The 27,298-nt window shown below is 36.3% G+C and overlaps 3 protein-coding genes across 6 annotated transcripts in view; all 3 read right to left on the bottom strand.

Annotated features, from left to right (window-relative positions):
- Window positions 1–27,298, bottom strand: part of LOC144651803 (collagen triple helix repeat-containing protein 1-like) — a 132,810-nt gene that overhangs the window by 104,311 nt on the left and 1,201 nt on the right. Inside the window, exons 1-2 of one of the 2 annotated variants that reach the window (XM_078511806.1) lie at window positions 7,300–7,380; window positions 6,683–6,719 (exon numbers count right to left, since the gene is read on the bottom strand). The exons of the other annotated variant lie outside the window; for it this stretch is intronic. Of the exons in view, the coding sequence (XP_078367932.1) occupies window positions 6,683–6,691 (9 nt within the window). The 5' untranslated portion in view covers window positions 6,692–6,719; window positions 7,300–7,380. Of the gene's footprint in view, window positions 1–6,682; window positions 6,720–7,299; window positions 7,381–27,298 lie in introns of those variants that run through there. 2 annotated transcript variants of the gene reach the window in all.
- LOC144651870 (collagen triple helix repeat-containing protein 1-like) lies at window positions 10,252–18,937 on the bottom strand. The gene is made up of 6 exons (XM_078511920.1): window positions 18,792–18,937; window positions 15,352–15,400; window positions 14,181–14,229; window positions 11,870–12,000; window positions 11,329–11,655; window positions 10,252–10,765 (listed from the first exon to the last, which is right to left on the bottom strand). Exons 4-6 carry the CDS (start codon window positions 11,984–11,986, stop codon window positions 10,409–10,411), a joined length of 801 nt encoding a protein of 266 aa, XP_078368046.1. The 5' UTR covers window positions 11,987–12,000; window positions 14,181–14,229; window positions 15,352–15,400; window positions 18,792–18,937; the 3' UTR covers window positions 10,252–10,408.
- Window positions 23,346–27,298, bottom strand: part of LOC144651781 (collagen triple helix repeat-containing protein 1-like) — a 51,122-nt gene continuing 47,169 nt past the window's right edge. The window contains exons 2-3 of one of the 3 annotated variants that reach the window (XM_078511766.1): window positions 24,031–24,369; window positions 23,346–23,859 (exon numbers count right to left, since the gene is read on the bottom strand). In XM_078511766.1, the coding sequence (XP_078367892.1) occupies window positions 23,503–23,859; window positions 24,031–24,369 (696 nt within the window). In that variant the 3' untranslated portion in view covers window positions 23,346–23,502. The remainder of the gene's footprint in view (window positions 23,860–24,030; window positions 24,370–27,298) is intronic. The other 2 variants (XM_078511769.1, XM_078511767.1) reach the window with 2 other exon arrangements.

The following is a 27,298-nucleotide window of genomic DNA, read 5'->3' as shown; positions in this document are numbered from 1 at the left end:
TAATTTACTTTGTTTTGTTTTGACAATTTTCATGTCAAAACGGGTTTAAGAACTGACTACGTGTACCAATCCAAAATACATCATTCTGCAATACGCAAACACGTCTGTCAATATCATTCTAGAGACCTTGCTTATTGACCGGCATGACTGTTGTCTATTGTCAATGTCTATTGACCTTTAAAAATAAAATCGTTTTGTAAAACTTACCAGCTGAAAAAGGGAAATTAGGCAAGGAAGAAACTCTGTTTCCTTAAATATTTTGTTAACTTACTAGAACAAGGCAAAATTCCTACCCTTACTACAGTTTGAAAGATTTGCGGATAAAGTGCCTACCTTCCAGTAAGCATCTGAATGAAAATGATACTCCGGCAAATCAGAGCATTTTATCTTATATAATTATTTTGATCATGATGAAGTTTCCCGTTAATACACTTTTAGTAACTGACTTCGTGGAGAGTGTTGAAACTGAATACGCCAAGCACTTTTATTGGTCAGATTATTTCTGAATTAACCAATGGCAAGGAGCCTGAAATGTATACAGTATTTTACTTTGTTTTGTTATCACAATTCATGTTAAAACAAATTTTAGAACTAACTACGTGTTGCCAACCAAAAAACATCATTTGCAAAATTCCCAAAGAGGACGAGTCAAAATGTCATTTTCGGGGTTACAAAGACGTTGGAACTACCAAAAATAATTTTATATCACTATAGACCATTGACGTAGTTAAACACATTTTTCTCATACTTAGCCTTAAAACATTAACAGACGTTGGCTTGGGTGGTTGAAACAAAACAAAATCATAGGCAAAGTAAACGAGGAAACGGGTACTTGTTTTAAAACTGAAACGCTTACAACATCAGCTAGTACAGTCTTCTCTTGTCGCTGTAACGAGTTTCTCGTTCAAATAACTAAAATTTATGAAACAGCGTATCAACAAGACAAGAAGGTCTATTGGTCATACAGATAGAAAGTAACCAATGAAGAAAAGGCTCACACGAATGGATCGAGTATCAAATACTGCGCCTGACAATGTCTATGGACTTTGCAAGATTAAACCTACTTGTAAAACTTACCAGAAAGGAAAATCAAGGAAAACGAAAATCATGTTTCCTTAAATCGTTTGTTCACTTACTAGAGCAAGGCAAAATTCCTACCTTTACAGTGTGAAAGATTTTTAGTCGGTAAAGTGCCTTCCTTCCTTAACTTAACTGCACCAACTCAACTGTTCCTTAAATCGTTTGTTAACTTACTAGAGCAAGGCAAAATTCGTACCTTTACAGTTTAAGATATTAGTCGTGCCTACCTTCCTTAACGTAACTGCACCAGGAAGCATCTGAATGAAAATGATACTCCGGCGCTATGTCAGAACATTTTAACTTTTTTATTTTATTTTGAACATGTTGAAGTTTCGCGTTAAAACGCGTTTACTAACTGTAACGTGTTGAAATACGTCAAGCACTTTCATTGGTCCGATTATTTCTAAACTGACCAATGGCTAGGATTCGGACATGTTCATTTACTTTGTTTTGTTTTGACAAGTTTCGTGTTAAAACGAATTTTAGAACTGCTTACGTGTCGCCAGCCAAAATAGATCAACGAAAAGTCAACGAAAAGTCAATAATTTTGGTGTTACAGGGACCAATGCCTGTAAATTGTGCAAATAAAGATAATTAAACGGAAGGTGAAAATATTGTTCCGCTTAATAAGCAGATGCCGATAAAATGGGCTTTTATTAGTTTGAAGTTTCATTCCTGGTTTTTTAAGGTGCTGTGTTGTTTTTTTGTTTCATTTTCTTACAAACCTGGCCTAAAAGACACCGTCTAGTTGGACACATTTAACTTATACTTAGCCTCATTAAATTAACCTCACTGGTAGGCTTGATTTGTTGAAGCAAATCAAAAGCATAAACAGAGTATATGAAAAGAAGGATTCCGTAGTGCTCGTGTTAAAACTGAAACGCTTGCAACGTCAGCTAGTACAGTCTGCTCTGCTCAATGCTATGGGCAACTGATTGAACGAGTTCATGAAACAGTCTATCAAAAATACAAGAATGCCTATTTTTCCGCGCGCACAGTTAGAAAGTAACCAATGAAGAAAAGGCTTAAAATTTCCGCTTTCTCTTTTCTTAAAAGTCTGTTCAGAGTTAAGAATTTGAGCAGCATTGACGGTTTAAGAAGGTGTATAAATTATCCAGACAACCGGATTGTAAATAAAGTTTCTTTTTTCTCTTAAATGTTAAAATGAAACTTTCGATTTAACACTGAAGTAAATGTTTTCAGTCGGGGAAAACAGACTCAATTTTTAAACATTTGTACTTCTGGAACAATGGCCGGTAGCAAAGATTTCTCATTTAGAACCTTTGAAAACTACGTTCGCGGGATTTAAGACCCATTTTGAATCATATAATTCTAAGCAATAGTGTTTCAAAATGAAAACGAATGTCCTACCGAACCTCGTAAAGTAAATTAATGGTATTACCTTTGAATAAGCTCAGCGCCTGTATCGTCTGAATGGAAAAATGAACACGCTAAACGGGGATGGAGATAAAAACGAGTGTTAGATCTAACATTTAAACGAAGAAAAGAATCCAAAAAATAATAAAACTTACATCTTCAACTTCTACAATCCTTTCGTGTCCCTTTCCAAAACTGGAACGAACTCCTTTTTCCAAGGGCAAGCAGATTTTTTTTGCTTTGTTTATTGATTTTAGGTTCCCGTTAGAACAAGTTTGCAAAACAGCATGCATATTAATTGTTTTTATTTTTATTTTAACAAGCAATACTATTGGCTAGAACTGTTTGCTTCCCTTTGGTTTTGTCCAACGGAATAACAACTTATATTTCCGCAATTGCACAATCTTTTTCTTCACCAATGGTGAGTCAAATACCGTTTCTATTTTTTTATTTGAATTACACACTTTATTTTTTTTTTCTGAGCGGGACGATAAAATCCCCGTTTTGTTGAAACAAATAAAAATCATTAGCAGAGTATACGAGGAAACGAGTGCTCGTTTGAAAACTAAAACGCTAACATGGAGCTTCTGACTTTCTGACTGAACAAGTTTATGAAACAGCGTATTGGTAAGACAAGAAGGCTAATTGGTCATACAGTTAGAAAGAAATCAATAAAGAAAGAGCTAAAATTTTGCATTTCTCAAAAGCCTGCTCAGAGTTAAAAAAAATTAGGTGCAGCATTTATGGTATAAGAACTTGTAAAAATTATCCAGTTACCGGATTTTAAATAATGTTTCTTATTTTTTGAAATGTTAAAAAGAAACATTCGATTAACACTAAAGCAAGGTTTTTTCAGTCGGGCGAAAAAAGTCTCGATTGTTAAACATTTGTACTTCTGGAGCAGTAGAAGCGAAGTTTTCCCATTATTTTAGAACCTTTGAAAACTGCGTTTGCGGGATTTTAGACCTATTTTGAAATATTTTACCGATATTTTTAGTTGTTGAATAAAACCGACTCTTGAAAAAACATTAACAATAATTATGATAAGGGGAGAATTTAGTACAATACAGACAACTTAAAATATTGACTATATCAGTTTTTTCTTTGATTTACCTTATCAAAATCTAAGCAGTAGTGTTTCAAAATAAAAATGAATAATATTCTACCGAGACTCGTAAAGTAAATTGAATCACTTACCTTTGAAGTAACTCAGCGCCTGTATCGTCTGAATAGAAAAATGAACACGCTAAACGGAGAAGGAGATAAAACGAGTGTTACTCCAACATTAAAACGAAGAAAAGAATCTAAAAAAATGATAAAACTTACATCTTCAACTTCTACAATCCTTTCGTGTCGCTGCTCAGAACTGAAATAACCAACTTTTTTTTTCTTAGGCAAGCAAACTTTTTTGCCTTGTTTTTTAGGTTCCCGTAAGAACAAGTTTGTGAAACAGTATACATATTAATTGTTGGTGTTTTTTTTAATTCCAACAAGTAATACTATTGGCTAGAACTGTTTGCTTTCCTCTACTTTTTGTCCAATGGAATAACAGCTTATATTCTTGTATTTGCTCAGTCTTTTAAATCACGAATGACTGTGAGTCACAAGTTTCTAGTTTTGAGAGCAGTTGCACAGTATTATTTTTTTTACAAGCTGGACGATAAAATTCTGCAATAAAATAAAATCAGAGAAATAGCATGCGCACGAACTGTTTAATATAGTCTCTAAAAAATAACTCGTGCGCCTTTGTTCGAAAAAGGTCATTATCTTCTGTTTGGCTGCTGTGAATTAATTCTAAAATGAATTAAATTTTTCCTGAATTAAGAAAGAGTGTCAGGTTATATATATGATTAAGTATTATATGAGGTGGTTATCAAGTTAGCAAAATCTGAGCGAAGCGCAGTTCTTGATGTAAAACATGAATCTAGACGAGTGTTTGATTATACAAGTGCAATATATTTGTCCCTTATCTGGGTTAAAATGTACACGTACACACTGTTTTATCAAAACATTTTGGTCTTAATCATCTTTTTTATATTTACTACACATTTTGGTCTAAAGTAATTCACTGCATAAGAATTGTGTTTCCTTTGAGTTTGTTATAAGGATTATTTTTTTCCACTAAAAAATCGCTCTTCTAAAGTTAGACCTTGTAGTTAAAAGATAGGGGTCGATCAGAGTCACTCGCTAAACGAACTCGATAAAGCTGGACATGATCTATTAAATCTGTGTCGTGGATGATCGAAAAAATGTCATTGAAGTGTACGTGTATTTGATGAAATCAACTTGAGCCAGACTAAATTGTTTGACGGAAAATATCTTCCATTAACAGAAAAAAAATAAAACATTAAACCTAGCAATGCAGAGCCGGAAAGAGATTGTCACATGAACATGAACGTGAATTGCCTCTTATCATTGAAATATTATAAAAATTTGAGCTGCTAAATTAGTCAAGATTAATATTTACGTAAAGGGCTGTCTACATATAATTTATTTTGGTTTTCTGATTTTTTTCCCTCAACTTCATTATAAGGTGCGCTCATTAAGAGCCTTTTTTCTCTCAGTCTCTAAAACTGCCGACGTACTTTAGTTGCATGCATCTCAATTTTAACACTAAATCATTTACCTTTGAATGAACTCAGCGGCTGTGTCGTCAGACGGGAAACAGCTGATAGCTAAACGGTAGAACAAAAAGAGTGAATGTGGGATTTAACATCAAAACCAAAAAGAAATCAAAAATAAGATAAAAGAAGCGAAAGCTTACATCGTAATTTCTTCAAGCTAACAAATGAATCTCTACTGCACAATGTCTCTGACCTCCTCTGTTTGTTTATTGAGGTTCTCGTCAGAACAAGTTTGTGAAAACAACAAACACATGTACACAACGTAATATTTTTTTCTAACAAGCAATGTTATTCGTTATCTACATTGAAAAGTTTGTTTAGTCGTCGATTTGTCCAATAGGATGAAGCCTTTCATTCTTGCCACGTCAGTTACTGCTGCTATGCAATATTCAAGCAAACTAAAGCCGTCCTAAACAATGACTTTCTGTTGCGAAATAAAAAAATATATATTCCAGTCCTGGATTATTAAAAAATCAAAATAAGTTTCTAAAACCTAAGCCTAGAGCATTGCGAGGTAATTATTCAATTTCTTGTTTACATGCGATTTCATCCATCATTATTCTAAATGCAAAATTCCAATCCCGAAATTTGATTTAGAGTAAACAGCGTAAAATGTTTCTCGATCTTGCGGCATAATCTATTAAAATCTATTAGCTTTACATTTGAAAACAGGTATACCTTAACTATAACAAAAGCTTTATTTAATTAGACAGACACTTCTTTTGACTGTTCATATGAAAATCAACTTACTTTGGAAGTAGAAAGAAACTAATACTTTTTCTTTCTAGTTTTTCCTTTAATGAGGTACAAGTTTCTGCTCAATTGCGATATTCGTACAAATGTCGCCATCTAACAAACCGCAGTAACTCGCTAGCGTTTTTACTCGTGACTGTCATTCATATTTATTCTATCGTGAATATTTCGGTTCTAATGTTTGTGTTTGTTTGACACGGAAACGTTTTTGTTGTTTCTTTTTCTTTACTAAATTTAATCTGACAAAGCAATCGCAGACAGTGTAAAAATCTGTCAATGGATAGGATCCTCGTTCGACGAAGTGACAGCATTTGTCGAGGTCGACCTCAGTTATTACAAAGTTTGAATCGCGAAGATGAGATTGTTGTGATTTTCAAGCAAATAATTAAATGTTAACAAAATCACAAAGGACAGCACCTTGCGTTAACTGATTTGAATACCTCGCGTCTCCAAAAATTGTAAGAATTCAGCACATTCGTCTCTTCTTCCGGAAATTGTGCGGCCCAGGTAATGTTTTAAAACATAAGGTTGTCTTAAGAAGCCAATAGATCGTATATTAAGGCTGTCTGGCGTCTACCAGCATCAACAAGTGCCGTTTACTTTTTGTCCATTGTTACTACGTAAAATTGTAATTTTCCGCACTGATCAAGGAGGTTTTGTCGTTTCGCTAGCTTCATTCAAAGACGCACTGAAGCACACGAAGTTGTAAAACGAAATACGTACACGAATTAATACTGTTATTAAAAAACGTCGATTTATCCTCCATTCATAATAGAGCTACTGTGCTCATTCCAGCACACACATTAAAACATTCTGTGGTCTGAAAAAATTAACCTTAGCAAACTTACCTGAACCATAGTTACCAACAATGTCGACGTCTGAACTCTAGGAAAGAAAAAAATAATAAGTCAATGTGTGTTCAGTCCAGATGGGCCTGATTATTTACCAGACTTGCTAGGTGCATGACTATGTTTTAGGCCTCATTCAACTAACGAACACTTATATGCCGAATGTGTAGACACTAAAAAACTTAATTCATCAAAAACGAAATCCAATAAGGGGATATATGAACTGGGAGGTGTAACTACAATGGAATCTCGATTTCTCGGACCTCTCGATTACTCGACTGAAATAAAAGAGGTCTCCCTGGCTTCACTTAGCCAAATACTGCAGTTATAACCCTGCTTTCTCGAACCGATATTCGTTTGCCTTGATGGAGATTCGATAAATCGGGATTCCACTGTCCTGCCATCTAACGCAATATTCACCGATCTAGCGACCAAACTACGTGCTTACTATACTGCCTTGCAACGTAATGTTCACCGATCTATTTTAGATCACTGTTATATGATGGCAAATTTGTTTACAAATTATTTGAACATCCGCGCTCGCCAAGCTACGCACTTATTGTTCAACAGAAGAAACAGAAAATCACTTGAACCAAAAGGGTAGTCAATGATCGTACCTGTAAAGACTCTCTGAAGTCTTGATAAGGATACATCGAACTTCGCGCTTGGAAATTTTTTTCTTCCATTTTGGTTTTATAACTTTGACTTAGAATCTTGTTCCTACCAGTTCGTCGTTGAGCACGAATGCATTGTTGTTAACTGTGTATTATTGACATTTTTGACAAAAATGTTTGCGATAGCACTTCTCTTCATCCAATGAAGAAGGTGATTTTTGGTTTTGTGTCATTAAACGTGAAGACGTCAAGTTATTTGAAAAAAATAAGATTTGGTTAACAATGACCAATGTTAAGTTTGTTTGCTATAACACTTTTCTTACCTTTCAATTATTCAAATTAAACGGCTTGTTTGTGCATTTGTAATCGCGAACACTGCGATGTTAATGTATTCAATATAAACAAACTCTTTGCAGACTCTGAGCTGTCATAAGTTTTATATTTAGTTTTTAGTTTTATATTTTAATTTATCGAAACGATAAGATAAATAGAAAATGTTCATTTAGAGAAAGAAAGAAAGACCCATTTCGATACCATCGTCCGTCATTGTATTACCCGATGGATGTGTAAGGGGAACTAATCAGGGCAGAATATATTAATTGTAGAGACTGCGTACTTGTGAACGGTCACAAATGAAAATCATCAAGCTTCAGGACAGAAACAAAAGCTTGGGTATCAAGTAAGGCTGTCTGCAGAAAGAATCTTGGCTCGCGTGAAGAGTTTTACACGTGCGTGACAGGCGAAAAATGTCAAGTACATGTATACTTCCTCTCGTGGCCTCACTGAGTCAATACTTGGCTTCACATTAGAGCTCGTAAGTATAATTTAAGTACACTTGGAACTTACTTTGATTGTGAAGGGGTTAAACGTACTTACTTGAACTTTACTTGGTGACCATGGAAACTTTCGTAGTTTAAAGAAGCCGAAGTACGCCGCCATGTGTGATCTACACCACACTTGAGATCGCACTTGACCAATGGGAAATGGAAGCCAAATGAAAGCGGCGTGCAGTATTGTCACGGTTCTGAAGATGATTGACAGCTAGTACCTCAAGTAATATACTTTGTCATCAAGTGTGAAGCCAGATTTTGTAAAATGTGACTTGAGATTTTCAAGTGCACTAGAGTCAAGTGTTTACTTGAAACTAACTTGGCTTCTAGTGTGAAGCCAAGTAATATTTTCATCAGTGGCGAATATTTGAGTTTTTGTAGAGAACGACAGTGAATGTATTCCACTCTCTCAAGTTTTATAATTTTAAAAAGATACATCGAACCGCGCGCTTTTAATTTTTCTTTTATATACGAAACGCTACCAAAGTTGTTGAAATCTATTTGCTGAAACTACATATTTTTCCTTACTTCTCTATTAATTGGTTTCACCTGCCGTTTTATCCATTTTAATAATTGAGACATCGATAAACAAAATGTCTTCGGTCTAACCGAAAAAGCAAGCCCAATTTGAGTTTTGAATGATCTAGTTTGTTAAACACTTTTGAAAATAGACTCTTAACAAGTGTCTGTTTTTCTGCTTACTAAAGCGTGGCTGTGAAAAACAATCCATCATAATTATGGAAAGGGACATGTAGTAGCTATCGTAATATTCAATGCAACACTTATTTTCTTAAGTGATTCCTCTTAAATAAAAGTTTTCGAGCGAGTTTTTTTTTTTTTAACTATTCCTGAATGTTCCTAATAAGCACTGAGTGTTTTAAAGAATACAATAAAAAAGATAGGTCATACGCTCGCAAAAGAAACAGGATGGACCAATGTTACTCTAATTAAGCCTTTGCTGGTACTAATCACACGGGTTATTTCACTGGTCCACGTTACCTTTTCGGTAGCGGGAAGCAATGTTCAGTAAAGTATACTTGAAAAATAACTTGATAGTTAAAAAGCCTCTAGCATATGGAACAATGTAATGTATAATTTATGGCAAAATCAAACAATTTCAAACGACATCGACTCAAAACGTTTCTGGAGTCCTCTTTTTAAAAAGTCGTAATTCGTGTCCTCAAGTAATGTTTTTGTTAACGCTTTTAGGCAGATCTTTTTTTTTCCTTCCGAACATTTTTTATTTTTATTTTTTTACTTAAAGAGGGTAATTTGTGCACAAAAATTATGCAATAAAAATATAGGTAACTTGCTTGTTTACGAAAAAAAGACGATTTATCTCCTTCGCGAGGCAAGCCGTGAAGAAAAAGCCGCGATTTTGTCTATGATGCGCAGCAAGGATGTACAATGCAATACTTAGAAATCACCTTAACCCCTTGCCTACCAAGGACGTATATATACGTCATCTCTATTGTCACGCAACGACCGAGGACGTATATATACGTCCTCAACCAAAGGACATCGCTGAAAGCCTGGTTGTTCACGATGCCTTGAATATTTCATCCCCGGTTGTTGAGAAAGGTCTGGCACTACTTGTGAAACACCGCTGACCCAATAAAATTGCTTTTCCCTCGGACAATGTACAACATGGCGGCTTGCGTGCGTGAAGGCAGAATGGACACGGATGAAGCTATTGCTGAAAGTTTTGTCGATTGCGACTCTGATATAAGCGATTTAAGTCACAGCGAATTTAAGCCAAGTGATTCTGAAGAGTCTGAACAAAAAGAAGAAGAAGGTGGCGAAGAAGAAGCCTCGATCGATCGCACGTGGTCAAGGAATTCGCCAGGGAGCTGTTAGAGTCAACCGTACAATAAGAGAATGAGGAAAAGCCAGAGGAATTCATTTTAAATGTTTTATCTAGGTGTTCTTTAATATTTTAACTGAAAAGATGCCATTACTTAGCCAAATGTAGAATCTCATTAAAAATTCAATATGGCCGCCGGTTGCTTAGTGTGTTTGGCTCTGGTAGGCAAGGGGTTAATAATAAAAACAAAAGCAGAAAAAATTAAAGAGCGCCAAGGTAGCAGGTACAAACTGAAGAAAGCATTGAAAAAACAGACAGCCATTTAGTAATGTTCCCGGACTTTTTATTATTTTTAAGCTGATACAGATCAGAAGTTTCAAATCTGTTGATAAGAACGCTTCCAAAAACAGCAACGTAGTTTTCTATCCTTACTATATTAAAGTTCTTCTACAAAGTCCAGGGAATAGGTGTCACGTGTTTACTGCTGAGCTTTTGGCACCTCCTCGATGAAGATCCGGGACATTGTAGCCCAGCCTGTGTACGCGTCAGCATTCTTGTGGCCAGTGTTGCAGTTTCCAACCCAGAATCCCACTCGCACTTTTCCCTTGTGAATGTTATTGCAGTGACCTTCAATATGGCGGTGACGGTGAAGGTCGTGGTTCTTGCCGGTTCTCATGTAGAACGCGCCATCAATAGGTCCAGGAGAGCTGCACTCGGCGCCATTGAAGGTGAAATACCAACGGCTACAGCAACCGTCACAAAAGCCAACCCTGAGGGTACCAGCAAAGTAAACATGGAGGGCAGTGTCTGTGAAGTTCTTCATAAACTCACAGTTCTACGGAGATAATTATCAGCCATTGCGATTAATTAATAAAGAAAATCATTTCTAGCGAGATGGAGAGCAGGAAACAAGTTCAGCTGATAGATGAAAATACCGCAAAGTAAAAGAAAGTAATAAGTAATGCCAATATAATAATAATCAGTAATACAGTGTAATAATAATTGGTAATGCCAATATAATATAATTTGAAGTAAATAAATGAGTTGCTTCTAAGAGACAAACAAACTTAGATAGTGCAGCAGACGCATACAGCGTTATTGTAACCAATTTGCATAAACTGCAAGTTCAGGTAGCCCGCCCTCTTCATTAAAAAAACTTCCCTTCGAATTCCCTTTTTTAAAACATTGAGACAAGTGGCATGGTAGGAGGAGTTTCCCACTGTTGTAATAATGTCCTTCAGTTAGTAGACAAGATGGGGGAATCGTGTCAATGTAAAATTTTGTTATCATCACACGTTAAGGACGCTATATAACTAATGTCGTGCCGCCGTGTGGTTATTCAGTTAATGCTATATACCCACGTCATAGTTGAACTATAAAGTGACATAAATCACTTGCCTGGATCACACCTGAGTCTTTGTCGTCGCCCTTTTTCCACGTGCATTCTTTCCAGTTCATGTGCGAGGAAAGCTGAGGTGTTCCTGAAGATCCACTGCTACCTTTCTCCCCTTTTTGGCCGACGGGGCCCTGGACACCAGTTTCTCCCTTTGCTCCTCTCTTTCCATCTGGACCAGGTGGTCCCTGGGGTCCAGTCTTTCCCGGACTGCCCTTGTCTCCTTTTGCCCCCTCACGCCCATCACGGCCAGGTGCCCCAGGGGAACCCGGCATGCCATGCATACCGGGAATACCATTTGTCCCTGGTTGTCCACCGTAACACAATGTGACCTGTGTCGAGAAATGAAATAAACAAAAAAAGAAAGAATCATCCCACTTGAAAGTTATTACATAGGATAATAAGCATACGGGTAAACAAGATATAACATACAGCATGGAAAATTTATATCACCTTAAATGACCTTTGTGATGTGTCACCAAAAACCTGAATCAAGTCCATTAAAAGAGGTGCAGGCTACTATTTATTGAAACACAACAAGCTTACTTTGTTGTCATTTGGTTTGCTGCTGACATTGTTGGCCGTCGTTGGACCCAAAGTGATCAGCACCGAAAACAGTACACACCACATGATCGGCGAATCCTTCATACGAGATTTTCCCATCGGTATCGTTTAGTCTGTGGAATTAGATTTGTTTGTTATTGGATTGTTTCGCTGTTTGTATTGCAATGTTTCACTATTTTTTTGGACTACATAACACAATTTATGAGATGAGGCAGCGCCCGAAAAGTAGCGCTGAAATATTATTTTTAACCCAAGACATAAAGCTTCAGTCCTGAATACTGGCTGGTAATAAATTAACAATAACGAAGTAAAACTGAGACTCTAGTTTAGGAAACAGGGTATCAACAAGTCGAAACAAGACAAGAAGGCCTACTGGTTGGACTACAGTTAGAAAGTAATCGATGACGTAAAGGCTCACACGAATTGAGTATCGAATGGTACGCCTGACAATGTCTACGGGCTTTGCGAGATAAAACCTTATTGTAAAACTTACCAGAAAAAGAAAATTAGGCAAGAAGAAAATCATGTTTCCTTGAATCGTTTGTTAACTTACTAGAGCAAGGAAAAACTCCTACCTTTACAGTGTGGAAGATTACAAGTCGATAAAATGCCTTCCTACCTTAACTTAACTGCACCAGTAAGCATCTAAATGGCAATGATACTCCGGCAATGTATCAAAACATTTTATTAGATTTTTTATAAACTGACCAATGACTATAAGTCTGACATGTTAAATTACATTGTTTTGTCAGTTTGATGAGTTTCGTGTTAAAACGAATTTTAGAACTGCCTACGTGTCACCAGCCAAAATAGATGATTCATTTTGCAAACTGCGCATAGACGAAAAGTTAATACTTTTGTTGTTACAGGGACTTAAAGATAATTAATCGGAAGGTGAAAATCTTGCTCCGCTTAATAAGCAGATGCCGATAAAATGGGCTTTTATTAGTTTGAAGTTTCATGTTTCATTTCTGGTTTTTAACCCTCGGACGTACAAGCAAACTCATACCCCCATCATCGTACAAGGGGGGGGGAGGGGGGGGGGGTGGATGGAACCCCTCCCCGGAGTTTTCGTTATATTAAGGCGTAGCGAAATTATTTTGCTCTGAGAAGAAAGCCCTTAGCTTACTCTACAAGATGACATAATTTTAATTGGCTGTGACGTCATCTTGGGAGTCTGACATGTTAATTTACATTGTTTTGTTTTGACGAGTTTCGTGTTAAAACGGATTTAAGAACTGCCTTCGTGTCGCCAGGCAAGATAGATCATTTGCAAACTGCACACAGACGAAAAATTAACATTTATATACTTTTTGTTACAGGGACCAAAAATAGTTTAAAATATAGACCAATGCCTAAACATTGCCCAAATAAAGGTTTAATTAAACTGAACGTGGAAAATATTGTTCCGCGCAATAAGCAGATGCCGATAAAATGGGCTTTTATTAGTTTAAAGTTTTATTTTTCTTTCTTAGTTTTAAGGTGCTGTGATGGTTTCGGTTTTGGTTTCATTTTCTTCGAAACCTGGCCTGATATACACCGAACTTGATCACATTTAACTAATACTTAGGCTTTGAACATTAACAAACTCAGGTTAGTTTTGTTGAAACAAATCAAAATCATAAGAAGAGTATATGAGGAAACGAGTGCTCGTTTGAAAACTGAAATGCTTACATCGAGCTTCTGACTGAACAAGTTTATGAAACAACGTATCGCATGAAAAGAAGGCCAATTAGCCAGTTAGAAAGAAACCAATAAAGAAAAAGCTAAAATTTCCAATTTTTTTCTTAAAAGCCTGCTCAGAGTTAAAAAAAATGGAACAGCATTGACGGTATAAGAAAGTGTATAAATTATCCAGACAACCAGATTGTGAATAACGTAACTTATTATTATTATTTTTTATTTCTTTTTAATGTTAAAAAGAAACATTCGATTTTAACACTGAAGTAAATGTTTTCAATCGGGCACAAAAAGACTCAATTGTGAAAAACTGGCTTGTAGTTCTTGAACAGCAGTAGCGGTTTTTTTTCTATTTAGAACCTTTGAAAACTGCGTTCTCGGGGTTTTAGACCCATTTTGAATTATGTTACCAAAAGCCTAAGCTCTTAGATAAAACCGCCGACTTTTGAAAAACCATTCACAATATGATGAGTAGAGAATTTAGTGCAATACTGACGACTTAAAAATCTGGTTTTATCAGTATTTTCTTTGCTTTGTCTAGTCGAAATCTAAGCGGTAGTGTTTCATAATGAAAATGAATATTCTACCGAGACTCGTAAATTGAATCACTTACCTTTGAAGTAACTCAGCGCCTGTATCGTCTGAATGGAAAAATTAACACGCTTAACGGGAAAAGAGATAAAAACGAGTGTTAGATATTACATTAAAACGAAGAAAAGAATCTAAAAAATAATAACAGATACATCTTCAACTTGTACAGTCCTTTCGTGTTGCTGTTCAGAACTGAAATGAACTACTTTTTCTTAGGCAAGCAAACCTTTTTGCTTTGTTTATTGATTTTAGCTATAGGTTCCAGTCAGAACAAGTTTGTTAAACAGCATACATATTAATTGTTTTTTCATTCTAAAAAGTAATGCTATTGGCTAGAACTGTTTGCTCTCCTCTTTTTTTTTTGTCCAATGGAATAACAGCTTATATTTCTGCATTTGCACAATCTTTTTGTTTTCACCAATGGGCGAGAGTCACATGCTGTTCCTATTTTTTATTTGAATTTGCACATTTTATTTGTCAGTTTTTTCTGAGCGGGACGACAAAATTTCTGTTTTCTTGAAACATATCCAGATCATAAGCAAAACTTACGGGGAAACAAGTGCTCGTTTGAAAACTGAAACGCTTACATCGAGCTTCTGACTGAACAAGTTCATGAAACAACGTATCGATAAGACAAGAAGGCCAATTGGTCATATAGTTACAAAGTAACCAATAAAGAAAATGCTAAATTTTCCATTTTCTTAAAAGCCTGCTCAGAGTAAAAAAAAATTAGGAGCAGCATTTATGGTATAAGAACTTGTATAAATTATCTAGATTACCGGATTGTAAATATTGTTTCTTATTTTTTATTGTTAAAAGCAAACATTCGATTTAACACTGGAGTAAAGGGTTTTCAGTCGCGGGAAAAAAAAATTGATTGTTAATTTAACATTTGTACTTCTGGAGCAGTAGCAGCGAAGTTTTCTCATTAAGAACGTCTGCTTTTACGGATTTTAGACCCACTTTGAATTATAAATCTGAAAGCCTTAGTTGTTAAATAAAACCAACTTTTAAAAATCCATTCACAATAGGATGAGTAGAGAATTTAGTACAATACTGACAACTTAAAAATCTGGTTATATCTGGGTATATAGTTTTTTCTTTCCTTTGTCTAGTCGAAATCTAAGCAGTAGTATTTTTATAATGAAAATGAATGTTCTAACAAGATTCGTAGAGTAAATTGAATCACTTACCTTTGAAGTAACTCAGCGTCTGTATCGTCTGAATGGAAAAATGAACACGCTAAACGGGGAAGGAGATAAAAACGAGTGTTAGATCTAACATTAAAACGAAGACAAGAATCCAAAAAGTAATAAAACTTACATCTTCAACTTCTACAATCCTTTCGTGTCTCTGTTCAGAACTGAAATGATCTACTTTTTTCTTAGGCAAGCAAACCTTTTTGCTTTGTTTATTGATTTTAGGTTCCCGTAAGAACAAGTTTGTGAAATAGCATGCATATTATTTTTTTTTTCATTCCAACAAGCAATACTATTGGCTAGAACTGTTTGCTTTCCTCTGCTTTTTGTCCAATGGAATAACAGCTTATATTCTTGTATTTGCTCAGTCTTTTTTTTTTTTCAGGAATGAGTGTGAGTCACAAGTTTCTAGTTTTGAGAGCAGTTGCACAGTATTATTTTTTACAAGCTAGAAGATAGAATTTAATTCTGCGATAAAATAAAATCAGATAAATAGCATATGCGCACGAACTGTTTAATATAGTCTTTAAAAAATAACTCGTGCGCCTTTGTTAGAAAAAGTTCAATATATTCTGTTTGGCTGCTGTGAATTCTAAAATGAATTTAATTTTTGCCGAATTAATTTAAGAAAGAGTGTCAGGTTATATACAGTCGAAGCTCTCGTAAGCGGACACCCTCGGGACGCGAAAAAAGTGTCCGTAATTGGAGCTGGTCGCTTACGAGAATGGTTCTTGTAAGCGGCCGCTAGAGGTGTAGGGGAAGATGGCCGCTTACGGGAGCTTGCCCAGCTAACAATAACTGGACGAACGTGGATGACGACAAAACAAGCACTAAAATGTGGTCCTGTAATTACTGTAAAATCATTGTCACAAACGGCGACGTGAATTTGATTGATAAAAACAGGATACAGAGGTTGTAAGTAGGATTTTCTTTCGGGTGTCCGCTTACGGGAGCTTAAAAACAAAGAAAAAGTCTAAGTCGTTATCTCTGAAAGTGTCCGCGGCCGGTTACGGGAATGTCCGCTTACGAGAACGTAAAAATACAGAGTTTGTATGGGAGTTAAAACGGGGTTTCTAACAAGGTGGCCGTAAGTAGAGCTGTCCGCTTACGAGAGTGTCCGTTAAGAGAGCTTAATATAAGATAAGATAAGAAACTTTATTTAAGTGTCAAAGCCTTATAGCCTGGAAAATAAAACCATACTAATTAGGGGACACTGCTAAAAACTAAAAGCTACACTAATACTAAATATAAATACAATAAAAATATATATAAGTCATATAAAAATGTTATAATAATCTATGGTGTAAAAAATGTTAAAATCTTATAATAATGTTTTGACTTGAGAGGCACTAAGTACAGCATAGGATGCATCCCTTACAGCCGCTGTCCATTAAGGGAGTTATATCTTTTTTGCGAATACGGTTTGTGAAAGCCTGCAGAGTCTTGGCTGATCTGTCAGCCGTAGAAAGTTTTCCCCATAGTTTGGGTCCTACATAACGCAAAGAGTGCTTTCCATAAGTAACAGTGTTGTATCTAGGAGTAGAAAAATCTGATTGTCTCAGGTTATACGTGGAATTATGCTCGTTAAAAATGTTACAGATGCTATTTGGACATAATCTATGTTTAACTTTATACATGAGAATACATATGTCCTGTAAACGCCTGTTCGCTAGCGTTGGCAACTTGGCTCTCTCCAGTAGATCAGTATAACTAGCATGCTTGTTCTTGTAAACGGCCCTCAAGCCCCTTCCCTGTAGTCGTTCAAGTTTGCGTGCATCGCTAGCTCTACAAAAGTGCCACACTAGGTGACAATAAGTAAGGTATGGTAGTACAGCTGACTTGTATAACTGAAGTTTGGCCTTAGTGGGGATTAAGTTCCTTAGTCGCATTAGTACGCCGATTCTCTGACTTGCCTTTATGCAGGCTGAGCTAACGTGTTCCGAAAATTTCAGTTTGGAGTCAATAGTTACCCCTAAAAGCTTAAGAGTATCTGCGGTCTTAATTTTCTGATTGTTAGTATAGATCACTGCACTAGTGCCTGAGTCAGTTGTCTTGCTGCAGCCGATGTTTAACGTCTGATATTTCTTTAGGTTTCCGGCCAGCAAGTTTGACTCGTACCACTTTGTTTCCTGATCCGCACTTTCACTAAGCTTAGATGTAACCTCCCCTAGATCATGACCACTGTGGTAAATCTGATGATCGTCAGCATACATAGATGGTCTGGTTGCTAAGCACAAGGGGAGGTCGTTCTGAAAAATGTTTCATAGTAACGGCCCCAGGGCAGAGCCCTGGGGACAGCCTCTATTCACCAACCTGTACGAACTGACTTGGTTGCCCATTTTGACACGATTGTATCTGTCACTAAGGTAGCTTTTCAGGAGTTGTATAAGTCCGTCCTGGAAACCGTATGCTTTAAGCTTACTCAACAACAATGGTGGGTGTAGGGAGTCAAATGCCACATGTCAGTGGAAAGAATGTTCACGACAAGACTCTCGTCCCTTGCCCTCTTCCATGCCTCGACCAGGGTGATCAAGGTAGTTTCACAGCTGTGATGTTTACGATATGCAGTTGAGTTTTCATACATACAAGAGTACATACATACAAGAGTGAAGAGAGCTTCGACTGTATATATAATTAAGTATTATATGAGGTGGTTATCAGGTTAGCGAAATCTGAGCGAAGCGCAGTTCTTGATGTAAAACATGAATCTAGACGAGTGTTTGATTATACAAGTGCAATATCTTTGTCCCTTATCTGGGTTAAAATGTACGCGTACACACTGTTTTATCAAAACATTTTGGTCTAAATCATCTTTTTTATATTTACTACACATTTTGGTCTAAAGTAATTCACTGCATAAGAATTGTGTTTCCTTTGAGTTTGTTATAAGGATTATTGTTTTCCACTAAAAAATCGCTCTTCTAAAGTTAGACCTTGTAGTTGAAAGATAGGGGTTGATCAGAGTCACTCGCTAAAAAAACTCGTTAAAGCTGTAAATGATCCATTAAATCTATATCGTGGATCATCAAAAAAATGTCAGTGAAGTGTACGTGTGTTTGATGAAATTAACTTGAGCCGGACTAACTTGTTTGACGGAAAATATCTTCCATTAACAGAAAAAAAAAAAAACATTAAACCTAGACAACCTAGCAATGCAGAGCCGGAAAGAGATATTTTAACATGAACATGAACGTGAATTGCCTCTTATCATTGAAATATTAAAAATCTGAGCTGCTAAATTAGTCAAGATTAACGGAACAGTTCAATTTTACGCAAAGGGCTGTCTGCAAATTAATTACTTCTTGTTTTCTGAATTTTTCAAGCAACGTCATTTTAAGGTGCGCGCATTAAAATTAAAACCCTTATTCTCTGTCTCTAAAACTGCCATCGTACTTTAGTTGCATGCATCTAAGTTTTAACACTAAATCATTTACCTTTGAATGAACTCAGCGTCTGTGTCGTCAGGCGGAAACATAAAGCTAAACGGAGGAACAAAAAGAATGAATGTTGGATTTAACATCAAGGCCAGAAAACAAATCAAAAATAAGATAAAATAACAGCAAACTTACATCGTAACTTCTTCAAGCTAAAAAAATACATCTCAACTGCACACTGTTCCTCTGTTTGTTTAGTGAGGTTCTCGTCAGAACAGGTTTGTGAAAACAACAAACATATGTACACAACGCAATATCTATTTTTTTTCTAACAAGCAATATTATTCGCTATCTACATTGTACAGTTTGTTTAGTCGTCGATTTGTCCAATAGGATGAAGCCTTTTATTCTTGTCACGTCAGTTACTGCTGCTATGCAATATTCAAACAAACCAAAGCCATCCTCAACAATGACTTTCTGTTGCGAAAGAAAAAAATAATCGTGTCCTGGATTATAAAAAAGGCTAGTTTCTAAAACCTAAGGCCCAAGTAAATAATCTTTGGAACATTACTAGATAATTATTTAATTTCTTGTTTACAGGCGATTTCATTCATCAGTATTCTAACTGCAAAATTTCAATCTAGAAATATGATTAAGAGTGCGTTCCCTTTATTGTCTATAAACGTGAACCCTAAACAGCGTAAAATGTTTCGATCTTGCGGCATAATTACATTAGCTAGCTTTACATTTCAAAACAGGTCTACCTCAACTAGAAAAATGCTTTATTTACTGAGACAGACATTTCATTTGACTGTTCATATGGAAATCAACTAACTTTGGAAGCAGATGGAAACTAATATTTTTTCCCTTCTTGCTTTTCTTATAATGAGGTGCAAGTTTCTGCTCAGTCGCGATATTCGTACAAATGTCGCCAGCTAACAAACCGCAGTAACTCGCTAGCGTTTTTACTCGTGACTGTCATTCATATTTCTTCTATCGTGAATATTTCGGTTCTAATGTTTGTGTTTGTTTGACACGGAAACGTTTTTGTTGTTTCTTTTCCTTTACTAAATTTAATGTGACAAAGCAACTGTAGACTGTGTAAAAATGTATCAATGGATAGAATCCTCGGTCCAAGAAGTTACCGTGAAATCACAAAGATTGATCAATGGCTTTGATTTGCAAGCAAAGAATTTCATGTTTACAAAATCACAAAGGTCATCTTCTTGCGTACATTGATTTGAAGATCTCGCGCCTCCACAAATTGTAAGAATTCAGCTTAGTTAATTCGTCTCTTCTTCCGGGCATTGTGCGGTACAGGTAATGATATAAAACGAAAGAAAGAAAGCAATTGATTAGACATTGAGGTTGTATGGCGTCTACCAGCATAAACAAGTGCCGTTCACTGTTTCCTCATTGTGACGTAGAAATTGCAATTTTCAGCATTGATCAATTGCAAGGAGGTTTTGTCGTTTCGCACTGCTTCATTCAAAGACATACTAAAACATACGAAGTTGTAAAACGAAATACGTACACGAATTAATATATACTGTAAAAAAACGTCGATTTATCCTTCATCTATAATAGACCTACTGTGCTCATTCCAGCACACACATTAAAACATTCTGTGGTCTGAAAAATTTAACTTAGCGAAACTCTGTAAACTAACCTGAACCATAGTTACCAACAATGTCGACGTCTGAACTCTAAGAAAGAAAAGATAATAAGTCAATGTGTGTTCAGTCCAGATGGGCCTGATTATTCACCAGACTTGCTAGGTGCATGACTATGTTTTAAGCCTTATTCAACAAACGAACACTTATATGCCGAATGTTTAGACACTAAAAAACTTCATTCATGAAAAACGAAATCCTATAAGGGGATATGTGTACTGGGAGGTGTAACTACAGCGGAATCTCGATTTCTCGGACCTCTCGATTACTCGACTGAAATAAAAGAGGTCTCCCCGGCTTCACTTAGACAAACACTGCAGTTATAACCCTGCTTTCTCGAACCGATATTCGTTTGCCTTGATGGAGATTCGATAAATCGGGATTCCACTGTCCTGCCATCTAACGCAATATTCACCGATCTAGCGACCAAACTACGTGCTTACTATACTGCCTTGCAACGTAATGTTCACCGATCTATTTTAGATCACTGTTATATGATGGCAAATTTGTTTACAAATTATTTGAACATCCGCGCTCGCCAAGCTACGCACTTATTGTTCAACAGAAGAAACAGAAAATCACTTGAACCAAAAGGGTAGTCAATGATCGTACCTGTAAAGACTCTCTGAAGTCTTGATAAGGATACATCGAACTTCGCGCTTGGAAATTTTTTTCTTCCATTTTGGTTTTAGAACTTTGACTTAGAATCTTGTTCCAACCAGTTCGTCGTTGAGCACGAATGCATTGTTGTTAACTGTGTATTATTGACATTTTTGACAAAAATGTTTGCGATAGCACTTCTCTTCATCCAATGAAGAAGGTGATTTTTGGTTTTGTGTCATTAAACGTGAAGACGTCAAGTTATTTGAAAAAAATAAGATTTGGTTAACAATGACCAATGTTAAGTTTGTTTGATATAACACTTTTCTTACCTTTCAATTATTCAAATTAAACGGCTTGTTTGTGTATTTGTAATCGCGAACACTGCGATGTTAATGTAATCAATATAAACAAACTCTTTGCAGACTCTGAGCTGTCATAAGTTTTATATTTAGTTTTTAGTTTTATATTTTAATTTATCGAAACGATAAGATAAATAGAAAATGTTCATTTAAAGAAAGAAAGAAAGACCCATTCCGATACCATCGTCCGTCATTGTATTACCCGATGGATGTGTAAGGGGAACTAATCAGGGCAGAATATATTAATTGTAGAGACTGCGTACTTGTGAACGGTCACAAATGAAAATCATCAAGCTTCAGGACAGAAACAAAAGCTTGGGTATCAAGTAAGGCTGTCTGCAGAAAGAATCTTGGCTCGCGTGAAGAGTTTTACACGTGCGTGACAGGCGAAAAATGTCAAGTACATGTATACTTCCTCTCGTGGCCTCACTGAGTCAATACTTGGCTTCACATTAGAGCTCGTAAGTATAATTTAAGTACACTTGGAACCTACTTTGATTGTGAAGGGGTTAAACTTACTTACTTGAACTTTACTTGGTGACCATGGAAACTTTCGTAGTTAAAAGAAGCCGAAGTACGCCGCCAAGTATGATCTACACCACACTTGAGAACGCACTTGACCAATGGGAAATGGAAGCCAAATGAAAGCGGCGTGCAGCATTGTCACGGTTCTGAAGATGATTGACAGCTAGTACCTCAAGTAATATACTTTGTCATCAAGTGTGAAGCCAGATTTTGTAAAATGCGACTTGAGATTTTCAAGTGCACTAGAGTCAAGTGTTTACTTAAAACTAACTTGGCTTCTAGTGTGAAGCCAAGTAATATTTTCATCAGTGGCGAATATTTGAGTTTTTGTAGAGAACGACAGTGAATGTATTCCACTCTCTCAAGTTTTATAATTTTAAAAAGATACATCGAACCGCGCGCTTTTAATTTTTCTTTTATATACGAAACGCTACCAAAGTTGTTGAAATCTATTTGCTGAAACTACATATTTTTCCTTACTTCTCTATTAATTGGTTTCACCTGCCGTTTTATCCATTTTAATAATTGAGATATCGATAAACAAAATGTCTTCGGTCTAACCGAAAAAGCAAGCCCAATTTGAGTTTTGAATGATCTAGTTTGTTAAACACTTTTGAAAATAGACTGTTAACAAGTGTCTGTTTTTCTGCTTACTAAAGCGTGGCTGTGAAAAACAATCCATCATAATTATGGAAGGGGACATGTAGAAGCTATCATAATATTCAATGCAACACTTATTTTCTTAAGTGATTCCTCTTAAATAAAAGTTTTCGAGCGAGTTTTTTTTAACTATTCATGAATGTTCCTAATAAGCACTGAGTGTTTTAAAGAATACAATAAAAAAAGGTCCTATGCTCGCAAAAGAAACAGGATGGACCAATCTTACTCTAATTAGGCTTTTACTGATACTAATCACAAGGGTTATTTCACTGGTCCACGTTACCTTTTCGGTAGCGGGAAGCAATGTTCAGTAAAGTATACTTGAAAAATAACTTGATAGTTAAAAAGCCTCTAGCATATTGAACAATGTAATGCATCATGTATGGAAAAATCAAACAATTTCAAACGACATCGACTCAAAACGTTTCTCGAGTCCTCTGGAGTCGTAATTTGTGTCCTCGAGTAATGTTTTTGTGAACGCTTTTAGGCAGATCTTTTTTTCCTTCCGAACATTTTTTTATTTTTTTTTAGTTAAAGAGGGCAATTTGTGCACAAAAAAATATGCAATAAAAATATAGGTAACTTGCTTATTTACGAAAAAACGACGATTTATCTCCTTCGCGAGGCAAGCCGTGTAGAAAAAAACCGCCATTTTGTCTATGTGCGCAGCAAGGATGCGCAATGCAATACTTTTAAAAAAATTATCTTAATAATAAAAACAAAAGCAGAAAACATTTAAGAGCGCCAAGGTAGTAGGTACAAACTGAAGAAAGCATTGAAAAAACAGACAGCCATTTAGTAATGTTCCTGGACTTTATTATTTTTAAGCTGATACAGATCAGAAGTTTCAAATCTGTTGATAAGAACGCTTCTAAAAACAGCAGTGCAGCTTTTCTATCCTTACTATACTAAAGTTATTTTACAAAGTCCAGTGGATCACGTGTCACGTGTTTACTGCTGAGCCTTTGGCACCTCTTCAATGAAGATCCGGGACATTGTAGCCCAGCCTGTGTAAGCGTCAGCATTCTTGTGGCCAGTGGTACACTTTCCAACCCAGAATCCCACACGCACCTTTCCCTTGTGAATGTTATTACAGTGACCTTCAATATGGCGGTGACGGAGAAGGTTGTGGTTTTTTCCGATTCTCATGTAGAAAGCGCCATCAATAGACCCAGGAGAGTTGCACTCGGCGCCATTGAAGGTGAAATACCAACGGCTACAACAGTCGTCACATCCATAAATCCTGAGGTTACCAGCAAAGTAAACATGGAGAGCAGTGTCTGTGAAGTTCTTTATAAATTCGCAGTTCTACGGAGATATTGATGAGTCATTATTTATTGGTTATAGATAATCACTTCCGATAAGGAAGGGAGAAGAAAACAACTTCAGTAAATGGATGACAATATAGCCTGTGGTCACACGGTCAATGCTATATATCCAAGTGCATCTTTGAACTATAAAGTGACATAAATCACTTACCTGGATCACTCCTGAGTCTTTCTCGTCGGTCGTTTTCCATGTGCATTCTTTCCAGTTCATGTGCGAGGAAAGCTGAGGTGTTACTGAAGTTCCACTGTCACCTTTCTCCCCTCTCTCTCCTTTTTGGCCGGCGGGGACCTGGACACCAGGTTCTCCATTTGCTCCTTTCTTTCCTTCTGCTCCAGGTGGTCCCTGGGGTCCAGTATTTCCCGGACTGCCCTGGTCTCCTTTGGCTCCCTCACGTCCATCACGGCCAGGTGCCCCAGGGGAACCCGGCATGCCATGCATACCGGGAATACCATTTGTCCCTGGTTGTCCACCGTAACACAATGACGAAGGCTACAATAGATACTGAAGTAAGAATAAATGTGAACATTTATATCATTCTAAAGTTTCTCAGATCAGCTGCAATTTTGGGAAAATTATTATTTCTGTCAGCCATTTGTTTGCACTTTGCTTGATGTCGTTTGTGATGGTGAAAAGAAATTTGGCATAAATGTGTAAACAGTCAATTTAGGTTACATTTACGATCCGATAGTGTGAAAATCAGTCAGGGAATCAGTGCGTCATATGAGAATTTTGTACAATTTATTTCATATTAACGTACCGCAAATTTTAAATTTTTGAATTTCGTTTAGGTTTGTTTTGCTCAGTCATAGAGAAATAGGGAAACTGCTAAATATACTGAACTTACTGTGTTGCCACTTGGTTTGCCGCTACTGTTGCTATTCGTCGCAGAGCAGAAAGTGAACAGCGGTAAAATCAGTAAACATAACATGATTCTCATTATTGACGTCTTAATTGTGACCTGTAGAAGTAGAAAAGCGAGGTTTAATAACAGTGCAATCAGCAGAATTCAATATTTCAGTTGCAATTAGCTCCAGGAGGGGGGGACTCCTATATGAAACGGACGGGGATGCTCGTCGAAAATTTTGAAAAGAACCCCTAAAAGAGACCAATCTGGGTGTGGCTCAAGCTTTTCTTGACCCCTGAAAGATACCGAAAAACTAAGAATAGAATTTATATTTGTATATTTCTTCGTGTGTAACCCTAAACGAGACCATTATGGCTAAAAATATTGGCGTTTTTCCCGGAACACCCTAAGCGAGACCAAAAATCCGTCCCCCCCCCCCCCCCCCACCCCCGGAAATAAGCTTTGAATTTTTTTGGATTCCTTCATTTACACTCGATGTTGTTGTAGCTTTTCTAGTTAAATTCGTTGAGTCAGGCGGTTGTTTCTCTTATACTTTTTCAATTCCGCGCTTTTTTAAAAAATTGCTAGCTTGGCAAAACCTAGTGGAAAAGAGAACGGTTCGATCAACGATCGAGCCATTTACGCGGCACACTAAAAAGTGGGATTACGCTGAAAATTGTCTTCGACTATGTTGCGTTTTCAACATTCAAAGCACCTAAGTTGCAAAATAATTCAAAAAACCTACCTTGCTTTTGCGGTTATTGAAGAAAAATGATACTGCTATGAATACGACAAATCTTTCCATGTCCTTAGTGAGCGAGTCTCATGTATAAAAACACGTTTTTTAAGTGATCACGTGCAAACGCTAAAATAAATCGAGCAATCTAATTGGCTGGAAAGTGTCTAAGTTGTCCAATGAAATTTAACCTTACGTGTTTTGTATATTTTACGAGATTCGCGTTTAAGCATGTTGGGGAACTGATTAACATTACTTGCTAAAACCAAAATAGAATAAGTAGTCGTGAAGATTACACGTGTTATTTTTCAATTGCCTGTAATGAATCTTGCGTCATAAATTTGTTCTGCTTTGCTTTGATGAAGTTCACGACAGGTCGAAAAGCTGATTAAGTAAAAAATACTAATGGGTCACTTGGAAAAAGCTCGGAGAAGCCTGCGTAAAGTCTTCAATACGCAATTCCTGCGATTTCTCAGTGTCTTGGGTTGATAAATAATACAAAACAAATTGATAGCAAAATACAGTCTAAATTTTAAGGAAAAATCTGACTAATATTGTGGGACAAGCCCAACCCTAAAAAATTTAAGGCCAACTTTTAACAGCTTTGTTTCGGTGTAATTCGAAAGCCGGTTTGTTACGGTAAAGTGTAAAATATTTGGACGTTTTCCGCTTCCTCGAGGTGATGCACGTTTTTTATAAATTCCGAAATTTAACTGGCATGAGCACATACTGATAAACCGAAATAAGGAACTTTGCAACTAGCTGCAACTGTATAATTGGTTTGATTCATTGAGAATATCTTATGATATTGCACAACACTTTTATGTTCGTAAAAATGTTTAGTTTTGCCTTTCCCTTCAAAGTAATGGTTTTACTTAAAGTGCAGACATGATCCTCTTTACAACTGCCAATTCTTTTCTTCAATTCTAGCGAAAAGGTCCAAAAATTAAACTCTTTTTATTTAACGACTGGCCATGGGAGAGCGAAACATAAGCTAACTGAAAGGAAGTGCTGAATGTTTGTTCTAACATCAGAAACAAGAAGGAAAGAAAAAAAATAACTCCATGCTTTCACCGTCAGCTTAGCTTGTGCAACTTTTTTGTCGCTGCATGTTCAAAATAAAAAATACATCTCCCCTACTTAACTAACTTCCCTTGTGTTTGCTTTATCAATAGTTGGTGAAAGCATTTGAAACGCAATTCCCAGTTATTCAACAGAAACTAACGTTATAAATACTAAGCGATGTGACTAAAAAAATGACCGTGCAACCGAGATTGTTATGGACAGACGTGTGACTTGCTACTTGTTCACATTTTCCTTCTTCGTTAAAACTACTGACGTGTATTTTTTTCGAAACATTCAGAATCACTTACCTCCAAGTTACTGTCTTGTCTGAGAGGGAAAAAATAATAAAAAAAGAAAATGTTAGGACTTGATATCAATACAAGCAAAAAATTCGAAAAACAGAATCACTACAAGCATTGTCTTTTTCAATAAAACAACGAATGAGTATATCCTTTTCGAAACATTCGCGATTACATTTAACCGGTTGACGTGTCAAAATCGCTTACCTTTCAAATTACTGGGTTGCGTGATAGGAAACAAAAAGCTAAATGGTAAAACAGAAGAGGAAATCAAGCGTTAGCAAAACGAGCAAAGAATCGCCAAAAACAACAAGCTTCTAAGCTTACTTACATCAGTTCAAAACTGAAATGGAAATATTTTTTTCAAGTCAAAGTTAACCAAACTTTTGGTTTCTTTGTTTAATGAACTTCTCGTCAGAACAAGTTTGTGAAAACAACAGACACATTAAATTATAATTTTAATTTTAACGTATG

The sequence above is a fragment of the Oculina patagonica genome, chromosome 4, assembly GCF_052425735.1.
Source record: "Oculina patagonica isolate OP01 chromosome 4, crgOcupat, whole genome shotgun sequence".
NCBI classification, from domain to species: Eukaryota; Metazoa; Cnidaria; class Anthozoa; order Scleractinia; family Oculinidae; genus Oculina; species Oculina patagonica.
This window is presented reverse-complemented; position numbering and strand designations above follow the sequence as displayed.